The sequence below is a fragment of the Chiloscyllium plagiosum genome, unplaced genomic scaffold, assembly GCF_037043375.1.
Source record: "Chiloscyllium plagiosum isolate Xiang-an unplaced genomic scaffold, Cpla_swu_hap1 HiC_scaffold_20, whole genome shotgun sequence".
NCBI lineage: Eukaryota > Metazoa > Chordata > Chondrichthyes > Orectolobiformes > Hemiscylliidae > Chiloscyllium > Chiloscyllium plagiosum.
This window is the reverse complement of record NW_028270158.1, coordinates 12,020,755-12,038,976: the sequence shown is the minus strand read 5'-3', so window position 1 is coordinate 12,038,976 and position 18,222 is coordinate 12,020,755. Positions and strand designations below refer to the sequence as shown.

General features: G+C 42.4%; 1 protein-coding gene and 1 long non-coding RNA gene across 8 annotated transcripts in view; one reads left to right on the top strand and one right to left on the bottom strand.

Moving 5' to 3' along the window:
- The window catches only part of LOC122560853 (tektin-3-like), a 79,282-nt gene that overhangs the window by 48,833 nt on the left and 12,227 nt on the right, over positions 1 to 18,222 (bottom strand). For all 6 annotated transcript variants that reach the window (XM_043712020.2, XM_043712025.2, XM_043712023.2 and 3 more), the window contains exons 3-5: positions 10,828 to 10,911; positions 6,995 to 7,065; positions 2,038 to 2,181 (exon numbers count right to left, since the gene is read on the bottom strand). In XM_043712020.2, coding sequence (XP_043567955.2) covers positions 2,038 to 2,181; positions 6,995 to 7,065; positions 10,828 to 10,911 — 299 coding nt within the window. The remainder of the gene's footprint in view (positions 1 to 2,037; positions 2,182 to 6,994; positions 7,066 to 10,827; positions 10,912 to 18,222) is intronic.
- LOC122560855 (uncharacterized) overlaps positions 1 to 18,222 on the top strand; it is a 29,553-nt gene that overhangs the window by 9,754 nt on the left and 1,577 nt on the right. For both annotated transcript variants that reach the window (XR_015760530.1, XR_015760531.1), the window contains exon 3: positions 965 to 4,977. This is a non-coding gene — a long non-coding RNA (uncharacterized LOC122560855). The remainder of the gene's footprint in view (positions 1 to 964; positions 4,978 to 18,222) is intronic.

Here is an 18,222-nt window from a genome sequence, read left to right as displayed (position 1 = left end):
TTTTACGTTGTGAGAAATTACGATCTGGAATAGATTATCTGAGAATGTGAAGGCAGATTTAATTGAAGCTTTCATAAATGAATTAGATGATAAACTAAAGAGAGGAAAAAGATAGGTGAGTGGGAATGGTTTAGTGGTTCTTGCAGAATTCGGTCACAAAGATGACGAGCTGATTAGGCTCTGATGCTGTATCCATTCTAAGAGGAAATTACTTCCCCAACTTTATTTTGTCCACATTTTGTTATGGACTCATGACCAGAATATGTCAAACCTGTCTGACCTCTTTCATGATGAGGTCAGGCATTTCAAAGTGGCCTTTTGAGGGACTGGGGACTGTTTGCCATTTCAGTGATTCCTGATGGTCACAATTTGTTCATGCGTGGACAGGAGGTTGAATGATACAAAGGAAATTTCAAAAAAGGGAGCAGAGAACATTCTACAGGAAATGTTAGAAATGGGTTAATGATCGTGCACACAAAACTATAGCATTTTCACCAATCCCAGGTGAGTCACCGCCCAGGCAAATAAAGCTTGGCACCAGTTACACAGAAGTATCTTTTAAAAAAGTGATTAGTTGAAACAGTCAGGCTTTCTGGAATATTCTCATCTCAGAGTATACGTTTGGAGAGTAATTTATCAGGTGAAGGATCTCCTTACTGAAAGGCAAGACAATTTTCTATTCATAATGAAAATACTCCAATATTCTAAGGCATGATTTAGGAGGACAGGTAATGGATTAAGTACTTAAATGTGGTCAGATGCCAAATATTCCTAACACTTAGCCTGTGTACAATCACTTTGCTAAGAATCCTGGGACCTGAACTGCACTAATGGGTTCTTAGAGGGACATGAGCCAATATAAATCTTTTTTGTTTTCATATTTGTAGCTCCATGTAATTCTATGCTTTTAGTTCAATTTTGAATTGTTTACATAAACTTCATCTCATTGTTCCATGTTGTCTAGGTGTTTAACTTCATCCTTCCACCTACATTCCCTTGTAAGAGACCCTCGCTCGCAGGTAGAAAGCACCAGATTGCTATCCCTCTGGAGGTTGAGAAATGAGCTGTGTGATGTGGTGATGTGGCCTCGATTTGCCGTCACCTTTCTGGGAATGCCAGGGGAAATACAGCCCCAATGTCTCTGCTTCACCAGAAGTTTTACCATCTGGCTAGCACACCATAAAGGAATGGGAAGGCTCTTTCCAAAGAAGAGGAGAATTCTACTCGAGAACATTCCAGGACAGCAGAGACTCTTGCCACACTACACTGTTTTCCGTCAACACATCTAAAGTAGACGTGCTATTCACATGTTGGGACGCTGACACCCTTAGAAGCTTTGGCACAGCCTAGTCTCTGAGTACTGAGTACTCTCTGGCATTGTGGCACAGAGCTATTCTATTCTGATTTTCCCATTAACATGAAAAAAACAGACTTCACTACCAAAATCAAGCACTCGTAGACCTGGTACAGTACAAATCAGATGGTGGGTAAAGCTCTCCCAAACCTATACCATCAAAATCCTACAACATGCTAATGTCTCAAAATGATATTTCTGAAGAAATAGGTATTATTCCCAGCAATGGGGAAGGTTGGGGGGTTAGATCTCGACTCTGCCCAAATGTGTTTTTTAGCAAGTCAGCAATCTGTTTTGCAATTATCTCAATTTATATCTTGGTTGGACTTCAGATTGTCATTTCCTCAAATTCATTGGGAACAAAAGTGGAGGGAGGTGGAAACCAGACTCACTATTATCTGGCTTATACTGCTCTGTGAAATCATGAGCTACTCTATTTCCATCAATCCCACCAAAGGCAGTTTCTCGAATGTGGTGTTTTATTCTACCTCAGCATCAGAGTTGCTTTTCCATTGCTTTAATATTATAACTGCAATTCTCCTCCCAGCTATTCCTGCACAATGAGTTACAACTAGTCCCTTTGTGCATGGCGTACTATTTTGATGATTGACTTTGAAAGTCTGAACCTTAGATTTAAATTTTTACTGAGATGAGAACTATGTTAGGTTAAAGTTGACACTTACGTGGCATTCACTTGTTCAATTCCACAGTAATAGCTGATACCATCTGATGTGTTCTTCAACTGGTGCACTTTATCATCAATCCAGTAAGCTGCACATTTGTCACACAGATCCCGCTCCAGTTCATGCTGAGCTGCTCTGTTGTTTCTGTTTTAATAAGAAAAGGGTGTTCATATTTAACAAGCTTACTTGACAAAGGAATGTACAAAACTCAATCTTTCCCTGTAAGCGAATATAGGAATGGACTGTGTGCTTAGAAGCATTTGCGATGAAACTTGATTTCACACATTGCTTTGCTCATCTAATCAAGATGGCGAGGAATGGCCAGACAAAACCAATAAATATTTCCTTTCCGCATTAAGTTTTGTAAATGTCACAAGATAGAGGGTGCTCAAGGCCTTGCCTAGCGGAAAAATCTATAGCATTGAAAAATACAAAACTAATGCACCCACCCCCTCAAAACAAAATACTCAAGATCATAAGCAAAATACTGATCTGAGGCCTCATTATTGCAGACTGAAGGGGAAGTTTGGATTTGATTAATGCTGACTGTTATTTGTCATGCTTACTGTCAACAGTTGCAAAAACCATATGTTCCACCTTGCTCATAAAGGTTTGCTCATTCACAGTACAGTGCAACTTCCTTGCTCATCAAAAGGAAGGAGCTAAGAAATAAAGATTTCCAATCAATAATGAACAAGAGATTTATGTTCCATTGGGTGCATTGCTCTGTCATGGGGCAAAGCTGAACATTCACGTGGTAAATGGTGAAACAGATCTGATAGACTGAATGGCCTACTTCTGCTCCTTTGTGTTATAGAATCCAGAATCAGACAGCCCATAATTTGGAAGCAGGCCATTTGGCCCATCAGGTCCTTACTCACCTGCCAAAGATTATCCTACCCAGGCCCACACCCTACCCTGTCCCCGTAACCCTGCATTTCCCATGGGTCATTTGCTTAACCTACACATCGCAGGACACTGTGAGCAATTAATGATGGCAAATGCACCTAACCTGCACATCTTTGGACCATGGTCGTATCATCAATGGTCATATCAAGGCAGGGATAGACAGATTTTTAATCAGTAAGGGAATCAAGGGTTATGGGGAAAGGCTAGAAAGTGGAGTTGAGGATTATCAGATCAGCTGTCATCTCATTGAATGGCAGAGCAGACTCAATAGGCTGAATACTTCTGCTCCTATGTCTTATGGTCTTATGGTGAATTCCATTAGCTGCCATGTCCACAAGATTGAATAACCATTGCATTCTGCACCTTACTCACTCTGTCTCAATGATCAGTTATCAGGGCCCTCATACCAGTGTTGGCAAAATGTTTAGTCAAAATCTAATAAAGGTTCAAAAGCCAAAGCCAGACTTTACCTTAGGCCTCTGATGGGAATGAGAGAGTTATGTATCGTAAAGTGATGGCGCTTTAATTATTGCCCTGTTTTCTCTCTGCCTCTGTCTTTGACTTTTTCTTAGTTTGGAGCAGCGTGGTTCTTTGCAAGATAGCCCAACGGCATACCTGAGGTTGCATAAGAGTTCTCATGTACCTCTAGATAGAGATGTCTAGATAAATACATGGGTCTTGTCTATACAACAGCTTCACACGGGTGTCCAGGCAAGTTCCGTATGGTGTGGAGTTATTGGGCTGTACCTTGTCCACCCTATTGCAAGTAGATGACAAAGCAAGAGAAAGCTTGGCATTTCTCATGGACCATGTGAGACAATTTCCTTGCTGACATTCTCCACATTTCTGTACCACTAATATTACTGACTAATACTACCAACTCCTAACACTACCAACTCCAGTGATTACAGCATCAGCACCAGAGCCAAGCTTAAGCAATCTTAGATACATAACCCTCCCCACACCCACCAATCCTCACTGAAAAGAAAATTCGGCCAATAATGTCAACTAATTAATCTCTCCAAATTCCTCGTTATCAAATTTGTAGCATTTTCAGTCAATTAAATTGAATCATGTGCTCATTCATTCACTCCCAGTTCCAATGGAATTAATTAGGACACATATGCTGAATGCCAAACAGGAATTGCATTATGTGTGTTATTTACTCTACTGCACGGGATGGAGCATCGTTAAATAATGGCATCTAGAAAGTTACATTTTAAAAGCCAGCCAACAGGATTCCAAGCCACCTGAAGAATTGGCTTTAGAGGATTTTCCCTGATCCCCTCTATGCAAAGATGCAAGAAGCAACCTCCAGGATCTTATATTGAAATTACTTCCTGCAATATTTCTCCTTGATTTCATATCTCTCTCTTAATGCATCGGTTGAATGTTTCCAATTGTGGACCTCCAATATTCCAAGCAGCCGACAGTCAATCATCATCAGGACAGACTGCCTCAGGTCCAGGCCTTTCCCAGACCAGAGAATTTGCTGGATCACATAAGGTCATACACCAGAGGTCAGCACAGAAGTTTTCAAACCATCCCTTTGTCTACACCTGCCCTATCTTCTAATCTCCTGAAAGTATTGACTTACATGAAGCCACTTAACCTTCTGATACTGACCCTCAATGGGTTAATTGACCAGGGCATTATCACACAGGAAAAGGCATTTGCAGAGGATGGGTGACCATTCTCAAAGAATCCCTACAGTGTGGAAACAGGCCCTTCAGCCCAACAATTCCACACCAATGCTCCAAAGAGTATCCCACCCAGACCCATTCCCCTACCCTATGTTTACCCCTGACTAATACACCTAACCTACACATCCCTGAACACTACGGGCAATTTAGCACGGCCAATTCACTTAACTTGCACATCTTTGGACTGTGGGAGGAAACTGGAGCACACAGAGGAAACCCACGCAGACACGGGGAAAATGTGCAAGCTCCACACAGACAGTCGCCTGAGGCTGGAATCGAAATTGGGTCCCTGGTGGTGTGAGGCAGTAGTGCTAACCACTGAGCCACTGTGAGTATGTCCTTATTTGTCTTCCTAAACCAATCTTACAGCTTGATTTGTCTCTTGCATTTGGTCTTTGATGAATTTCCATCATATTTTGTATCTGGAAATTGGAAGCCCTCCGAGTGCTTTGAAAAACCAAAGCACTGTGAGAGCTAGCCTCCAGAGCACGAATTAGGGAGCTACAACATGTATTAATTCTCATATTCTCCAAGTCTGATCCTAAGCAGAATAGTGTAGATTCCTTAACACTGTAATGGCACATTTATTACTTTATCTGCGCGTTTGTTGCTGTGCACTGTTCAAATTGCTTTTACATGTGTGGTGTAGCTTGGAACTATGAATAACAATATTGGAGGCTCCAATTTATTTCCATCACATCCTGAACAGGAATCTCTCCAGATCTTATCAAATCGAAAGTTACTGAGGGTGCAGGGAGCAAGTGCAAATGTGGAATTCAAAACACAAACAGAGCACTTGAGCTTCTGCTATTGTCAAGTGTGGGCCAACTATTAGGAGATACAAGTGATAATCAAGGCCTAACAAATATAGTGAAAATAAACAACTGGTCACTATTTGACTCCTCCCTCTAAAGCTACAGCTGAGATAAGAAATTGGGCAAAATCTGCTGTTGTATAATTGAGGCTCAATACCGTGAATGAACCTTGCACGTCTTGGGAAAATAGAGACACATCCAATCAACCTCAAGAGTACATGGTATACAAGTCATATAATAGCATGGGTGAGGGATTTTATTTCACTAACAGCAAGCAAGGGTCTGTATAAGGTTAGCTAGCTGAGACATTTGGTGTGCCACATGATTAGTGCTGTAGCCTGAACTATTCACAACCTATACCAATTACTTGATTGAGGGGATCCAAATTTAAGGCGGTGAAATTTGCCAATGACACCATGTTAGTAGGAAAGCAAATAATCAAGAGAAGGTAGAGAGCTTGCAAAGGGAAAGAGGCCAGTTAAAGAAGTGTTGATGAGATCACATCTGAAGTACTACAGATGCTTTTGGGTCTCTGTATTAAAAAAACTTCAGAGGTAGTTCAGAAAAAGCTCACTCAACTCATTTATTTGATGAAGGGCTTATCTTATGAGGAAAGATTGTAGATACTGATACTGAGAGGGTGTTTCTTCTTGTGAGGGAGGCTAAAACTAGGGAAGATCATTTCAGAATAAGGGTCCTCCCTATAAAGGCAGGGATGAGGTTTTTTGTCTCTCTCAGTCATTAGAATGTGGAATTCTCTTTCCCAGAAGGTAGTGGAGGCTGGGTCATTAAATTGATTCAAGGTTGAGTTTATTAGCTTTTTGATGGACAAGGGAGTGAAGGGTCATAGGAATACAGACAGAAAAGTGGAACCATATTGAATAGTGAGCTGACTCAACAAACCAAATGGCCTACTCCTGTCCTAAATCCTTTGTTCTTGACTCATACATTTCTCCCACCTCACACAGTATGCTTGGCTCCCATGGGTTATTAGTCATGATTAATGCTTCATCAACACGGGGCAAAGTAGGAAGGTATGAGCCAGAAGGGATCTACATTGATAGAATGTAGATACGTCATTCATTCCTCGGATGCTGCCTGACCTGCTGTGCTTTTCCAGCATCACACTCTCAACATTGATAGAACCCACGTTAATGGTGTTATTCTGCAGCACACACCAATCATAGAGTCATAGATTAATACAGCATGGAAACAGGCCCTTCAACCCAAATTGGTCCATGCTGACTATGTGCCCACTTGGCTCGTTCCAATTGCCTGCATTTGGTTCATATCACTCTAAACCCTTCCTATCTATGCACCTATCCAAACATTTACTTAGCTGAGCATACTGACAATCAATAGAATTAATCTTCAAATCAGTTATTGTGAAATGTTTGTTCACAAATCTTCCCACAACTTCCCAAAGCATACCCACATTGTCCAAGGCATCAGAAAATATATCCTCAAAGCATCCACAAGGTAAATTTTCTAAAATGTAGCAGCAGGATTAAAACATAAAGCTTTACTTACGAAAGTTGTGAAGTAGCTCTCTCGATGCCTCTCTTCAATCTTTCTTGAACACATTTGACTATTCTCATTTCCTTTGAGATTAAAACAGAAAACTTAGTGCATTTTTTTGTTCAAGTTGCATCTTAACAAAATGCTTGGGATGCAAATCGTGGTACACACCTGACACAAATGGAGTAATAGCGAGGTGGTTAGTCTTCAAGGCTCTCCCACACCCATTGGACAATCCTGGGAAAGTCCGCTCAATCTGAAAAGGAGCTAAGATTCTCTGCCCCCAACTTATTAGATCAGTAATGGAAAGGGCACAGAGCAAAAAGACTTAGACTCTCAGGTATCTGGGTGTGTGATGGAAGTTTGCCATTTCATGAAATGAGAATAATCTGTTTCCAACTCAATGAGCAAGTCCAGACCCAGCAAAGCAAATTGGGTTCTTGAGGATTAGAGAAGCATTTTATAATTTTTTTCTAAAAATTGATTAATGGTTCATAACAGAAAATGTACTTCTCTGAGGGTGAGAAGAAGGACATTCCATACATACAGCAAGCACAAGAGTCTGTGCACTCCACTACCTCAACCAGGATTTACTGCTTCCCACCATGCAGAGGATTCGACTTGGCATCTGCAAATTCTATGGGATATCCTGATTTTCCTTTCATCTCCCCTGCTTCCCAAGGCTGCCGTAGGGGACAGTGACTGTGGAGAACAGAAATAAAGCCTTATGCTTCCCCAGTTGAAGGAGACGACATTGGGTGGTGGACTGGAAAGTGATGGTGCATTGATAATGTCACTCTAGTCAGTAGAAAGCCCTGGGAATGTGGATTCAAATCCCGCAAAGACAGCTTGTGGAATTTAAAATGCAATGAATAACTCTGGAAACATGAAGCTGGTCTCAGTAAGGATCACTATGAAATTATATCAGTAAGGATCACTATGAAATTATAACATTTTTAAAGAAAACCTATTTGGAGGACTAGTGTCCTTAAAGAAGGAAATCTGTCATCCTCACCTGGTCTGGCCCACATATATCTCCACACCCATAGGATTGTGGTTCATTCTTAAGTTCCCTCTGAAATGACCATGGCAGGCCACTTAGTTTAAGGGCAATTAGAGGTGGGTAACAAAAGGAGACCTGAACCCCACTCACATCCTCTTGGAAATTAAGAAAAAAACTTCCCTTTCTTCAAATGGAATTCACCATTGTACTGCTGAAGACATCACTCATTGCCGACAGCCTTGACTTAATTCCGAACATTTGAGGTGCACTAGACTCTACAAAAGGTCCCATAGTGTGCCTTTGGTCATGGAGCCATAACCCCATTGCAGTAGCCTCGGGCCTACATTGGCAGGAGGGTCTTATGCAGGACAAACTTTCACCAAGGATCCACTAAGCTCAAATAACGAACCCTCACCCCAGACAATACTTTGGAGTGATGGTGGTATGGTGGTGGTGGTGGTTGGGGGGGGGGGTGGTGAGGGGGGGAGTGAAGTGTCAGGGCCAACACATGATGGTTGAAGGGGAATGGGACAAGTCAGTGGTAATGGACAGCACTGCCAAAGTATTGGACCCTCACTGGGTGCATTCCCTGGTAGCAGTGCAAAACAAGCCGCATCAAGGGCAGTACTCTGCTCCATGAATAGCCCAACCTTCCCACTACTGTGACAGACATCAAACATTTGTGAAATTTAAGACCTTAAACTCCAAAGTGTGAATTGCTACCTTTCCTAGACATTGCCTCTTTATAAAATAACACATAGTGGCAGGTACTGTGCCATCAAATGAGACATAGGTCGGCATTCTGGATTTTTCATGCATTTCAGATTTCAAACGTGCCATCTGTGCTTGGCATCAGGAATCAATATTCAGATCATGAAAATTGGCAGTGAAGGCTCTGTACTTTGCAATCAACTCTAACGCTGTGGTTGATGCTTCTCTGGAACTTGGCTGCAGACAGAAATTTCCACAAAGAGGAATTCTCATTCATAACATATCAAAGTTCAATACTGAGGAAGGATTGTAAACCTGACCTCGTCCAAAACTCTGCCACTCAAATCTTAACCCACACCAAGGGTTGTTCATCCATCACATCTGCTACTCAGTGATCCACATTGTCCATTAATTCAGCTTCACATCAATTCTATAACCTTTGCCCTTTTCAAATCTTCCCTTGGCCTCACCTGCCCCTGTCAGTATAACTTCCTCAAGGCCTTTTTAAAATCTCCACTCTCCTATAATTCTAACTTTCTGCTTATCTCCGTTTTCATCAATCCGTTTTTGGCAGCTCTGCTTTGGTCCTAAAGTTTGGAATTTTCTTTCCCTAGCTCTTAAGGTTTCTATCTTTCTCTTCTTCCTTAAGTCCTGAGGAAAAAAATTGTCTTTCGCCCAAATATCGATCTCCTGTCCCAACAGATCTTTAAGCCTGTTTGATTGGCACCACATCCTTAATATTTGGTCACTCCACCACCAGCACTCAGTAGTAGCAGCTTGCATTATCTACAATGTACATTGCACAAATTCACCACAGATCCTCAGACAGCACCATCCAAACCCACAACCACTTCCATCTAAAAGCACACAGGCAGCAGATACATGGGAACACCACCACATGCAAGTTCCTGTTCAAGCCACTCACCATCCTGACTTGGAACTATATCCCCATTCCTTCACTGCTGCTGGGTCAAAATCCTGGAAATCCCTCCCTAAGGGCATTGTGGGTCAACCAACAATTGGACGGCAGGGGTTCAAGAAGGCAGCTCACCCCCACCTTTTCAAGGGGCAACTAGGGACAGGCAATAAGTGCTGGCCCAGCCAGCGATGCCCACATCCCATGATTTTAAAAAAGTTACATTTTGCTTGATTGCTCTGCTGTGAAGTGCGATGAGACATTTTAAGGTGCTACATCAATGCAAGATGTTGTTAGAGGCAATATCTATTTCACACGGATTTCAGTTAATTGAAACTGCACTTTGTAGACAAAAAGTAAACTGATTCTGCTGCAAATCAGGTTTTCCACAGCTAATGTTCAACCTTAATCACCATAGCGAAAAACCAAAGCAGAAAAGTTTGTCTAGACCAAATCTATAAGTCACGAATCAAGAGATGATCCAGTTATTCATCTCACAAGTGTGCAAAGAGATTCACTCTCAATTTCATTAACACTCAACCCGCTGATGCCAGCCTATCTGTAGGCAATGCAGGCCAAAAAAAAAGAATCATTTTCTGATAAATTCACGCTGGTCAATGAACAGGGCTGAGCTACAAGATGCATGCACGAGCTAATGGGTTTATGACTGTTCAGGCAGTTTATATCATTGAAATACAAGTTGCAATAATCAGATAATTAATGAGCAGTGAAAGGCATTAATCTCAGGGCTCCATTGATCCCTGGCTTATTTATGATACCACTCAGACCCCTTGATTGTGCTCCTGCAGTATATGTCACTCCGAATCATTCATTATTATCTCCCGCTATATAACTGTCTGACATATAAAACTGCATGAAGGCTACAGTGCGCATTCATTTCTCAAAATACTTTCATTTCATTCAGCAAATAGACTGCAGTGCAGTTTTACCAACTCTTGGGACTACATTCTAATACAGATAGTGGCAATGAAATATGGGAGTTTAAAGTCAATCATTGAATTGTCAATGAAGCTTTACAGTAACAAACAGTGCAAGAAGTTAGTTTTGTTCATTGGTACTGAATGGACAATGGAGGGTTTCTAGCTGCTGGTAAAACTTGGAATCTATTGGAAGTACTAATGAGCTCCTACAGCCTGTCCAGATGTGAATTTGCTCATGTCCATAGAGGCATCAGTATCTCTGTGAGTAACTCACCTCAAGTAGTTGGGTCTCCACTTCATCATGGACCAAATCGATACCTATTCTTTTTTCACGGTGATATAAACATTCTTGAACCATCTGAAATGAGCAAAAAAAAAACAATTACAAGAATAAAATCCTCATATCCATGTCCTGCTTTTGGAATACTTTGAGTAGGCAGCATTGTATAAATAAGCTAAAGATTTCAAGAGGGCTTTCTTAGTAGAACTGATATGGGTCAGTAAGAATGATGTCAGTATTTTCACTGCTAGCCCTGTTTGGAAGTGTCCATTTGGAAGTTGATACAATCACAGAATCGGAGAACTGTACCTGGATTTCAGCTGACAATACATGGAAATACTTTATTAGTTGTGGAGCACTTGTTCGAAGAATTAAATGATTTATAATTACAACCTCTGTCTTTCTGTAAAATCTATGGAAATGAGGACTTGGGACAAGTCCGTAGGGTTAAATATTGGCGTGCATCATTCCCTGGGCTTAGGAAGGTTGCAAATCAGAGTGGGTGGCTGCGAAGATCTAGTGCTGTCTCCTCATTTATCCCTGAAAGTATTATTGAAGAAAGCAGTTCCTTTGCCACTGGCTACCTCAGTGGTGGGGGGCAAGTTACATGCACTAATAACATGTGCTGCAGCTGTTCCTAAAGGCAGTCTGACCCTAAGGGCTAATGCCCGAAACGTCGATTCTCCTGTTCCCTGGATGCTGCCTGACCTGCTGCGCTTTTCCAGCAACACATTTTCAGCTCTGATCTCCAGCATCTGCAGACCTCACTTTCTCCCCTAAGTGACATTACATTACAGGAGGAAGCTGCTGAATACTGTTGCTGCAATTGTATGCAAGAACATTTGAAGACCAGAAAGGATCCTGAATGCGGCCTTGGAAGCCAGAGTGCAAAGGTGGGCGAGAATAGAGATGCCACGTTTACATGAGGCGTCTGGAGGTCTTCGTGGAGTACAGGTGAAAGATAGTAAACGCAGTAGCCAGGGAAATCAATTCCTAAGACTTCGCAGCAAACTCATAAAATGTTGACGATCAAGATCAATTTATGCATGCTTTATATGGGAGATCTGACCCACACCAACAGCAATGTCTCATGTTGCCCAATGTCTCTCACTACCATCACTCATTCATCAGCAAGTCCAGCGCTCTTGACTCACACCACAATATCCAGATAATTTGTTCACTTTCACATACATTCTGATGATGCCAGCCTCACATCCAGATTACACCAAATCCGTATGCCGCTAGCAATTCAGTTGTGACCATCACCCAAACATAGCACAACACAATCATGAGTGTTCTTCCTTCTCTCTTTGTAGGACAAGGTGGTACTATGCAGATTTGCCCCTTCCAAACTCTCTGCTCCATCTGCCCATCACCTCACTGGCCCAGAGATACCACTACAGCCCTTGTTTTCACATGTCACCAAGGCCTTTGCCCTCTCTTATGAGACCACATCAATATTCCTAGACAGATGCAAGATTCCCCCGAGTCCCAAAAACACACACCTCAGAGTCAAGACTTCAAAATTGTGGAAGCCACACAAAATGACAATATCTGCACCAAGACAGGAACTAATGGAGAAACTCTGCCGATCTGGCATCATCTGTGAAAAGAAAGCAAAGTTGATGTTTCAATCCAGTGACTGTTCTTCAGACAAAGCGTCATTGATCTCAAAACATTAACTGTGCTTTCTCTCCATAAGGCTTCTGCCAGATCTTCTCCAGCAATTTCTATTTTGGTTTCAGATCCTCAGCATCTTTGTTGTACGTTGTATGCACACCAGGTGTCTATTCATTGAAGCATTGGTCCTTTTTTGCAGCTAAACACCTTGTTCTTTGGTGATGGGGAATGCATCCACTTGCATCATGTGATCCAAATTTGGAAGTCGGGCATCATATAGGCCAATATGGTTGAGTGATATGGTGATAGGACCGCTTACTTGCTTCTGCCTTCTGAGTGTGTGCGTATATCTGGTGTGTTTATCTGTGTATGCTCGTGCATATGTGTATATGGGAGATGTGCATGTGTGTGTGTGTGCGCATGTGTGTGTTGTGTGTGTGTGTGCGCATGTGTATCTGGTGAGTATGTGTGTTACGCATGTATCTTGTGTGTGTCTGTATATGTGTGGGTATGTGCATCTGTATGTGCTGGTGTACATGTGGTGTGTGTATGCATGCGTCTGTATGTCTGTCTGTGTGTGTGGGTGTGTGTTTGTGTGTGTGTCTGTATGCGTGGATAAGTGCGTGGTGTGTGTGTGTGATGTGTGTGTTTGACTGTGTGCGTGTGTGTATGTATGTGCATGCATGTGACTGTGTCCGTGTGTGGGTGTAGGTGTGTTTGTGTGTGCCTATGCATGTGGTGTGTGTTTGATTGTGTGTTTGCACGCGCGTGAATGCATATGTGTGTGAGTGCGTGTCTGTGTGTGTGTCCATGTGTGTGTGAGTGCGTGTGTCCATGTGTGTGTGAGAATGTGTGTGTGTGTGTGTGAGAGAGAGTGTGTGTGTGTCCATGTGTCTATGTGTGTATGCGCGTGTTGTGTGTGTGTGTGTCTGTCTGTGTGCATGTGTGGATGGGAGGACTACAAGGAGATCAGAACATGGTTGGGAGAAGACAGGAAGACCACAAGGAGGTGACACGGAAGTTGCAAAGGGTTGGGGGAGTTGGAAGAGAGATGAAGGCTACAAAATCATGAAGGGAGGAGGTAGGACATTAGACTCTCAGGTTACAATAGAGCAGCAAGATTCCAGTGGAATGTCATGCTTCAAGTGATCCTCAGTAAGATAAAGCATGAGAGTTTTATATCCTCAGATCACACGCTGTCATACAGTGAAGATCGAAACTTGTACTGACATACTGGCTGTGGGATACAATGCAACACCTTGACTAAGACAGTACACAAGAAAACCTGTTTACACGCCATAAAGTAGAATAGGCTGATGTTGTCTGGAGTTCAGAAGAGTGCAAAGTGATCTCATTGGAATAAACAATGAGAGGAGACATTTGATCGCATGAACCTTATATTGATTTCCACAGACTAAGCAGTGCAGTGGTCACTACCTGAGCAGCTCACCTTACCTTCTCTATTGATCCTACTGATGGGCATGGCACAAACCACACGGTGGTCCAGTCACTGCCTGCCCCCAGGAAATTCAGGAAGTCTGCATACAATGATTAAATCGATAATAAATACACCAAGTGAGTCAAGGGTGAAAATATTACCATATGTGTGCTGACACCAACAATCCAATTGTAATAGTACATGCTCACTTTCCATTTTATCAGACTGCATACCCATGTGCAATATTAAGATGTTGTTTGAAAACATTTTCAAAGTTCTACTTTGTTTAACACTTCTTTTCTCTTAATCGATATACTCTTTCATTAATTCTTGTCTTTTTTTTCACTTTGAGGTGTTTGCTCGGTATTTATCAATAATAATACCCAATATACAATGCTTTTGAGCACATGAAACATCCTGGAGGACTTTGAATTTCATGAGATAAAGATAACTCAGTTAAAGACTAGCAAATCTCAGGCCAACTGGTCGCTGTCCAATGAAGTGAAATAAGGCTTGGGAGGAATTTTGAGAGTTTCTAGCTGCTGTTGTGGAAAAGGAATTCAGTGATGATTTGGTTCCAAAGATTGAAATTCATTGTAGGTGAAAGAGATTTTCAAGTTTACAGCAATTGATTGGAGGTGGAACACATGCTATTTACAGAAACTGCTAAATTAGTGAAACCCACTAATACCAATAGAATGAAAATCAGCTCAGGGCATGCATGCTGCCCAGGCAGAGTAGCACTCAGATAGTGGGTGGTGATCAACTTCAAGTATCTTACTTAAAAGTACTGACAAATCTTACCTAAAACAGTCTTTCACACAAATGGCGGCATCCAAAGTAAGGTAAAATAAGGAACATTGTTCCCAGTGGGAGCTGAAGAATGTACGGCAATGGACACATACCAGGAAAATTAAAACTGAAATCCTGGAATTTTGCAAGGTTGTCTCAAGCAAAGAAGTTTTACTGTTAATAAACTAGCATGAGCTAAAATCTATTCAATTGCAGACAATAGATTAATTCACAATGCTAAATAAGAACTGAAAATGGACGCTGTAAATCAGAAACAAAAGCAGAAATTGCTGGAAAAGCTCAGCAGGTCTGGCAGCATCTGTGGAGAGAAATCAGGGATCCTTCCTCAGAACTGTTTGGAACGCGAACTCTGATTTCTGTCCACAGATGCTGCCAGACCTGCTGAGCTTTTCCAACAATTTCTGTTTCTGAATCACAATTATTTGGATGATGTAAATAAGCCACTGTCTGTTCCTGGATTCAAGAGTGATGCCTACACAGAGTGATGAGTTTCTGCTTTGGGTCTTCACGTGACTGGACAGACCAATTCTTCACCCACAGGTCTTTGGGCCCATGGGGCAGGATGCACAAGATTTGACCCAGAGTAAAAGATTTGCTTCCTTTTCCTTCCTTCCTGTTGCTGCCATTCTGTCTCATCAATAAGGCAATGTGATTCACAGTACAAGCACATTTTGTGAGGCAATTTATATCAAAGGCACTGTTATTATAACACTGCTTTCAGCAGTAAAGCAACAGAGTACAGCACATAACAAACACCTTGCCTTTCATTAAAATCATTTATACCTGCTGATTATCATTTCAGACGGCTATCAGACTATTTGAATATCACCTGTCAAGAGGCTATTTGACAAAGTTTGTCATCTCGGATCAGTTACTAATGGCCCTGCCTTTTAAGTGAAATTGGGGAGGCAGAGACATAATGATGTTGTCACATCCAGAGCTACAGACTAATGTGTTGCGGACAAGGGCTCAAAGCCCATCAAGGCAGATGGTGAAATTTGAATTCAATTAAAAAAAAGTTTAATTAAAATCTCTAGTTTAATGCTGAACATGCAACCACTGGTTACAAAAATCCATCTGGTTCACAACAATCTTTGGGGAAGGACATCTGCCAGCTTTGCCTAGTCTGGCCTATATGTGACTCTGTGGTGCCACAGTGGCTCAGTGGTTAGCACTGCTGCCTTACAGCACCAGGGATCCAGGTTCAATTCCAGCCTTGAATGACTGTCGTATGGAGTTTGCACGCTCTCCCATGTCTGTGCGGGTTTCCTCCGGGTGCTCCAATCCAAAGATGTGCAGGTTAGGTGAATTGGCAATGCTAAATTGCCCATCGTGTTCAGGGATGTGTAGGTTAGGTGCATTAGTCAGAGGTAAATGGAGAGTAATGAGGAATGGGATGGGATGGGATACGGTTCGAAGAGTTGGTGTGGACTTGTTGTGCCGAAGGGCCTTTCCCCTTTCCCAGACCAGTGAGCCTGATGTCAGTGGTGAGAAAGTTGTTGGAGAAGGTACTGAGGGATAAAGTCTATTTATATTTGGAAAAGAATGGGCTTCTCAGCGATAGGCAACATGGTTTTGTGTGAGAGAGATCGTGCCATACCAACTTAATGGAGTTCTTTAAGGAAGTGACCAAGTTGATAGATGAAGGAAGGGCTGCAGATGTCATATACATGGACTTTAGTAAGGTGTTTGATAAGGTTCCCCATTAGATAAAAGGAGATTGAGAGGGGACCTGTTTGAGGTCTACAAAATCATGAAGGGTACGGACAGGGTGAATAGAAATAAGCTTTTTCCCAGGGTGAGGGATTTAATAACGAGAGGTCACTCGTTCAAGGTGAGAGATAAAAAGTTTAAGGGGGATACACGCAGAAAGTACTTTACACAGAGGGTGGTAGGTGCCTGGAATGCATTGCCAGCAGAGGTAGGCACGGTAGATTCATTTAAGGTGTGTCTGGACAGATCCATGAGTAGGTGGGGAGCAGAGGGATACAGATCCTTAGGAATTGGGCGATAGGTTTAGACAGTGGACTTTACTTAGATTACTTACATTGTGGAAACAGGCCCTTTGGCCCAACAAGTCCACACCGACCCGCCGAAGCACAACCCACCCAGACCCATTCCCCTACATTTACCCCTTCACCTAACACTACGGGCAATTTAACATGGCCAATCCACCTAACCTGTACATTTTTGGATTGTAGGAGGGAACCGGAGCACCCGGAGGAAACCCACGCAGTCACGGGGAGAATGTGCAAACTCCACACAGTCAGTCGCCTGAGGAGGGAATTGAACCCGGGTCTCTGGCACTGTGTGGCAGCGGTATTAACTACTGTGCCATGGTGCCACCCACTTGGATCGGCTTGGAGGGCCAAAGAGCCTGTTCCTGGGCTGTAAATTTTGTTTGTTCTTTGTTCTTTGTTCCCCATCACTTGCCACAGACCCAGTCTAGAAGCTATGCCCTTTAAATTTGACCATCTTAGTCAGTGGTGTTGTTGCTGAGCCACAATTGGTGATGGACATTGAGGTCACCTACATAGCATGCATTCAATAGCAGAAGTAGTGTTCAAAATGGAGGATAACTGATTCATCAGTTGGGGTGATGGGATTTTATGGCCCTTAACTTGGGACATCACTCAGATGTATCATCAGTGTCAAGGGCTACGGGAAAAAGGCAAGAAAATGGAATTGTCATTTTTCAGATTATTCATAATCTCATCAAATGGTAGAGAAGACTGGATAGGCCGAATGGTAAAAACAAGAACTGCAGATGATGGAAACCAGATTCTAGATTAGAGTGGTGCTGGAAAAGCACAGCGTTCTCTATTCCTGAAGGGCTTTTGCCTGAAATGTTGATTTTCCTGCTCCTCGGATGCTGCCTGAACTGCTGTGCTTTTCCAGCACCACTCTAATCTAGAATCTGGATAGGCGGAAAGGCCTATTTCTGTTCCTATGCTTTACGGTCTTAAACCCCAATGAACTCGATACAGAAGAATGAAACTAATTGGACCACCTGGCATTGACCAATGTACTGGAAATAACAAAGGCAATCACAGCCCTTTCAGATCTTCCTTACAAACACCAAGGGCTTGCATCAAAATTGAGAGAGCTTTCTTCCAGACAAGTCAAGCAACAGTCTGACGTTGTCTCTCAAATAGTAATCAGTGAGTCTGTGCCAGACATCACAATCATCCACCAGCAGGACAGACCCTTTAGAGATGGCGGCAAAATGTTACCTGGAAGGGATGCCTTTGGGTTTCTCAGTATTGACTCCAGGCCCCATGAGGTCACATAGCATCAAGTCAAGCGTAAGCAAAGAAATCTCCTGCTGATTCCCATGTATTGCCCTCATGAACTCCTCCTGCCCCAACTGATGACTCATTTCTCCTCCATTTTGAACACTACATCAGATATTGAATGTATGAAGTGTGGGTGACTTCAATGTCCATCACCAATTGTGGTTCAGTAGCAACACCACTGACTAAGATGGTCAAAGGTAAAAGGCATAGCTTCTAGACTGG